The sequence below is a fragment of the Babylonia areolata genome, chromosome 21 (genome assembly GCF_041734735.1).
Source record: "Babylonia areolata isolate BAREFJ2019XMU chromosome 21, ASM4173473v1, whole genome shotgun sequence".
In the NCBI taxonomy this organism is placed as follows: domain Eukaryota; kingdom Metazoa; phylum Mollusca; class Gastropoda; order Neogastropoda; family Buccinidae; genus Babylonia; species Babylonia areolata.
In genome coordinates, this window is record NC_134896.1 from 8739667 (window position 1) to 8745941 (window position 6275).

Genomic DNA, 6275 nt, shown 5'->3' on the forward strand with positions numbered 1-6275 from the left:
ACTGCCACTGGCCTCTCATTGAATGTACACGAATGGCTGTTTCAGGCACATGTGCACTATCAGAACAGTTTGAAAAATGCACGTGAAAATCGATGTTTCAGCCTAAAAAATGGCAGTTTTTCGGTGGCATTTTAACGATAGCTGTTGTTTTTCATTAAAAAACAAACAAACCCAAAAACAACCTGCAATAAAAACACACCTCTGGTTATGAGTACTGCTAATTACATTGACTGCACACACTGCTGTTTGCCGGAATTTCGACGTCATTGACATCAGGTACATGGCAATAAGACAAATTCTATTCTGTTACTCTGTTTCGTAAGTTTCCATGAACAGACGTCCAATATCTTAAGAGACAAGCAGCACAAGTCTTTGGTAAGTCTTCAGAAGACCGCCGTTGTCGTTTCCAGGGGTCAGAAATCCCCAGCTGAGCCTATCAACAACAACGAACGGGAACAAGAATACAAATTAAACATGAATGAAACAAAAAGTGCTCTCTGGCTGTGTGCAGGGGGGGTTGTCCTACCAGGTGCACGTGTCTATGAAGAAGTGAACAGGAAGAAAAGCTCGCGATGACCAGCCCATCTCCACCATTTAAATGCAACATCTGTCCGAACTCACTTGGAATGGCAGTTTCAGTTTTAAGAAGGCGTCAAAGCGTGCGGGCTGGTCCATATATGCTACACCTTTAAAAACAACAACAACAACAACAACAACAACAGACACATGCCTTACCTACGCTGGAATCCAGCGGGCAGGCAGACTTTGAGAAAAACAAATCGAACAAACGAGGATGGGGTTCGAACTCACGCGGGAAGACCCCAATGGATTAGCACTCTACCGCCTTAACCACTGCGCCACCTCGTCAAACATTTCAGTTAAAAGCAAGCAGCGCATCAGTTTCTGCCCACGCCCATTTCTTAAGAAACGCAAAAAAGAAAAAAAAGGAAAAGAAAAAAAAAAAAGCCTGACATATTCGACAGAGAACATTTCCAGCAGCAATGTGAAGCAAGATTTAGTATTCAACATTCTGGGAAAAGAAAAACAACAACAACAACAAACAAAAACTCTGGGAAATTTGTCAGTAACTGCTGCCAAACACGCCATAGCGGGCAGGAGTGATTCAATCTCTTGTTCAATATTTATCTATTTTGTTTTGCTTTTTTTGTGTGTGTGCGTGGTTTCATGTAACTTTGCATGCGTGTCTTATAAACCTCGTTCAGGTTTAATTGACATTAAAATTGATTCTGATTCTGATTCCTCCATAACCATCCCTGGAAGAAACAAATAAACGACGTTTTCTCGAGGATAACCCTTTTTTTTTTCTCTTTAAAAAAACCCAACAACAACAAAAAACAAACAAACAAAAAACCTCCCCCCAAACAAAAACAGACAAACAACAACAACAAACACAACCCCCTCCTCGAAAGACAAGAAAAAAATCAAAAAAAAAATCACAAACTTCGGTCTTTCCATCAATATCTTCAATGTCACCAGAAAGACACCCCCCACACCCCCACCCCCACTCGCCCCCCCCCCCCCCTCCTCCCCACACACACCCGTTCCCTGCACGCCAAAACCACTCTATTAATCTTCACACAGAGAAGAAACACAATCTTCCCGCATCATGTGAAGACAACCAAGTCATTCTGATTCTGATACGAAACCACACGCCTCTCTGTTTGAACAGTCAGAAGAGATGGGCACGAGTTCCACAGACTTATAAATATTATATCAATTACTAGTCCATGATTGCGACTCCACACCAAGGGCAGGAAGAGAGGAGTATAAGAGGAATGGGGACATGAGGATGACGTCCTCCTCCTCCTCCTCCTCTTCCTCCTCATCCGCTGGAGCCAGGCTTCATCCAGTCCGGACAGACGGGCAGCATATTGAGTCTCCAGAGCTTCCACATGACGAAGGCCGCCTGCAGCAACCAGAACACGAACTGGAACCAGCTGCCAGCCTGGAGAACAACACAGGGAGAGAGTTCATTAATGGATGGATGGATGGATTAATGGATGAATGAATGAATGGATGGATGGATGGATGGAGGAATGGAGGGATGAATGGATGGATGGAGGAATGAATGGATGGATAGATGGGTGGATGGATGGATTAATGAATGAATGAATGAATGGAGGAATTAATGGATGGAGGAATGAATAGATGGATGAATGGATGGATGAACTGAGGAATGGATGGAGGAATGGATGGATGGATGGAGGAATGAATGGATGGATGGATGGATGAATGGAGGGATGAATGGATGGATGGAGGAATGAATGGATGGATAGATGGATTAATGAATGAATCTTTATTTTCCAGCGTTGGAGATATTAGCACACTGGCCAGCCTACATAATTATCTGTCGTGTGTGTGTGTGTGTGTGTGTGTGTGTGTGTGTGTGTGTGTGTGTGAACTGGCACATAGATGACAGATGAATGCGAACACAATATAAGTAAGTGTAGATGTGTGAATGTGGGGCATGGATGATAATATATGAATGAGCACATATGAAAGTAAAAATATGTGAATGTGTGCATAACCATATATGTATGAGTGAATGTGTGGATGTATGCATGGATGATGACACATGAATGAGCATACATATAAGTGTAAATGTGTGAATGTGCGCAGGGGAGGTGATATATGAGTGAGGTCATACATAAGCTTTAGGGTGTGCTTCGCTTCAATTCAGTACCGAAGGTTTAGAATTTTTCTTTAAGCATTGAAACAGCACACACACACACACACACACACACACACACACACACATGCTTGCGGGCCAAATACACACACACACACACACACACATGCCTGCAGGCCGAACACACACACACACACACACACACACACACACACACACACTTACTTACAAACCCGCCTACACAAACAACCGCAATGACTGCGTTTCTGTCCGATTCCGGAACAAAATATCGAGAAAGGTTTAATATCAGCTGATCTCTTCAAAGTGAACACACGTTAGATAAAAGATTCATTCAAATCTCATTCACGCACACTTTTGTGCAAGGCTGCTTGATCTTCGTTCGTGGCCTGCCAGCGTGATTTCCTTTTTCTTAACTGACGCCAACGGATATTGCCATGGTCCAGGGTGCTGCTTGGTGGTTTGACGTACTTGTTCATCGGCAGAAGGCAATAAAGTCTGGCCAGAACAGCATCCAAAGTTTCCAAAGCATGGAAACATGGGCTGCTTGATGGTGCCGAGGATTGGGAATGCACAGCTGATCTACCAGAGGGGAAGAAACACCCGGAAATCATCAGCAAGAGCGGCATGAAACCTGACATGGTACTCCACTCCAAGGCAACGAAACAAGCGATTCTGATTGAGCTCACTGTGCCATACGAAAGCAGAATGGAGGAAGCCCACATCTACAAGACCGAGAAGTATGCCAGTCTAGCCAGCAACCTAAGAGAATCTGGCTTCGGAGCCAAAGTCCTCGCCATAGAGATTGCTGCAAGAGGGTTTGTGGGCGCATCTGCCTACAGCCTCATGAAACAGATGTCGATTTCTGGCAGAGAGAGGACATGAGCTCTCAAGGCAATGGCAGAAGCAGCAGAAAACAGTTCCAGCTGGATCTGGTCGAGGAGGAATGAAAGTAAACTTCATAAGGATTAAATTTCCCTACTCAGACCAGGCGTACGATGACTCAGTGGTTAAAACGTCTGCCAGAAAAAGGTGACTCAGTTCTGAAGTGACGACCACCCTGGAGGCGCGGGTTTGAACCTGCTGAGGACCAGGAAAAGAAAAGGCGGCAATACAAGGGCATCCAGGAGTCATGACCTAGGAGCGGCCCGGCCCCCTTGGAGTGTAAGGAGTTCAGGGCCGAAACACTTGACTGAGGGGGCCTTCTTCTCTGAAGACCTTGTACTGTCCACTCTCCCTAGAGTTTCTTATCACTGCCATGGTCCACGGTGCTGCTTGATGGTTTGACGTACTTGTTCATCGGTGATAACGATCAGTCTCTGATGTTTTGTATCCAGCGATAAAACCTCATTTCCATGACTTGATTTCTTTCCAAACCCGTCGTGAGTGTCCATCCAAGTCTTGCATGCGTACAGGAAGATGTAACAACAACAGGATCGATGTCATTGCTTTGACTGCGTGAGACTGGGTGTGAAACATTTTCATGTTTGATTAAACAGATATATTTTCGTACTTTTCTGCTCAGCCACTGACATGACATTCTGCTCGGGTTCCTTATCGATCGACATGGAATCTGTTTTAACGAAATAATTTGACGGAACAACAGCAACAGTAGCAGAAAAACAACAACAACAAACAAACAATCACATGAATTTTATGTTGTTCTCAGACACACGTTTTACGGTCTACCCACGAAGCAAACCAAATGCGCCTTTATAACTCATGCATGTGCCCTTGGTGTTGGCGTGTTTGTGTGAATGTGTGACTGACACACACAAACACACACACACACACACAGAGGCAGAGGCAGAGACAGATACAGAGACGGAGAGACAAAGAGAGATTTCAGCAAGGTGTTTTCCTGGCAGGCCCACTCACCGTGGCAACAGATAAACAGACATAGAAATTACTGACATCGTAGTCTCCCCACTTGTACTGCTGTGCATCCGAACATCTGAAATAACACCAGACATTATTCAATGTGCAGCAGCTACTGACACTGTCTTTATCATCTTGGTGTATCATTATACAGAGTGCACAAAAAGTTCAAGACCACTTGGTTTGGATACGTAAAACATACTGTTGCAGAGAAAAACGATTATTTATTTTTTCTTCTGTCCAGCAATCGTTCATAATCCCTCGTAGGTTTTCTGGGTTGTGCAACCTCAAACTTCATCAAAATATAGACACGTCCATCAACCTCTTAAAACAACGATAGCATTACAAAAAAAAAAAAAGAAAAAAAAAGAGAGAAAAAAAAAGAGAAAGTTAACAACTAATTGATTTCATCGTTTATTTGGATTGATGTCATTTCTACATTGATTAAATCGTTCATATGGATTGGTGACACTTCTATATTGATTAAATCGTTCATTCGGATTGATGACATTTCTACATTGATTTAATCGTTCATTTGGACTGATGACAGTTCTGTTTTGATTTAATCGTTCATTTGGATTGATGTCATTTCTATATTGATTAAATCGTTCATTCGGATTGATGTCATTTCTATATTGATTAAATCGTTCATTTGGATTGATGTCATTTCTATATTGATTAAATCGTTCATTTGAATTGATGTCATTTCTATATTGATTAAATCGTTCATTTGAACTGATGTAATTTTCTTCTTCACTCCTCAGCGAGGCTGCAGAGTCCCTTACTTGTCCAGCTGCCGGGACAGTATTTGGACGTCGGTGATGTCGCTGCAAAGGGAGGTAAAGCCGTGGCTGATGGTGCAGGCTGACACCAGCACCAGAACCACCACCACCACCTCCACCACCCCGTGCACCAGGAACCACACCTGGCCCAGATCCGTGCTGTCAACAACACCACCACCACCTTGATGCATACATGATAAATTATAGAAGTAGATGGATAGATAGATATAGACGTGTAAACATTTAATTTAATCTAATCTTATTTTATTCTATTTTCTTATGTGAATGGTGGCGTTTATCCATTTTATTTCTAATGTGAATGCAGACGTGTATTTATTTATCTTATTGTGTTTCTTATCTGAATGAAGGCGTTTATTTATTTATCTTATTTCTTATGTAAATGGAGGCGTGCATTTATTTATTTTGTTTTATTTCCTATGTGAATGGAGGTGTGTATCTTATTTCATTTAATTTCTTATGTGAATGGAGGCGTGTATTTAGATATTTTATTTTATTATTTTATGTGAATCTCGGAGACGTGTATCAAAATGGAAACGGTGGTTACTTTCTGATTTCTTTGCAGCTGATGGTCTTTCCAGATTATAAAGGTGTGTGTTCACATGTTTGTATGGACGGTGTGCTTTGGGCGGACCATAAACAGCCTGGAAGTATAGAGCCTCTCTCTCTCCCTCAGTGTGTGTGTGTGTGTGTGTGTGTGTGTGTGTGTGTGTGTGTGTGTGTGTGTGTGTGTGTGTGTTTCATGTTTATTGTAAAGCGCTTTGAGCTCCCTTTCATAGAGGAAAGTGCTCAACAAGTATCCATTATTATTATTATTATTGTTATCATTAAACCGCTGAAATATACCAGTTCAAACGTTTGATTCTGAGTAAGCTTTCTTCTATATGTATCTAGAATCGAAGAACGTGTATCAACGAACGTATTGACGG

At 42.3% G+C, this 6275-nt stretch overlaps 1 protein-coding gene across 3 annotated transcripts in view; it reads right to left on the minus strand.

The window, feature by feature from the left end:
* Positions 1-1556: 1556 nt before the first annotated feature.
* LOC143296146 (transmembrane protein 179B-like) overlaps positions 1557-6275 on the minus strand; it is a 60214-nt gene continuing 55495 nt past the window's right edge. For all 3 annotated transcript variants that reach the window (XM_076607946.1, XM_076607948.1, XM_076607947.1), the window contains exons 4-6: positions 5332-5487; positions 4547-4622; positions 1557-1966 (exon numbers count right to left, since the gene is read on the minus strand). In XM_076607946.1, the coding sequence (XP_076464061.1) occupies positions 1844-1966; positions 4547-4622; positions 5332-5487 (355 nt within the window). In that variant the 3' untranslated portion in view covers positions 1557-1843. The remainder of the gene's footprint in view (positions 1967-4546; positions 4623-5331; positions 5488-6275) is intronic.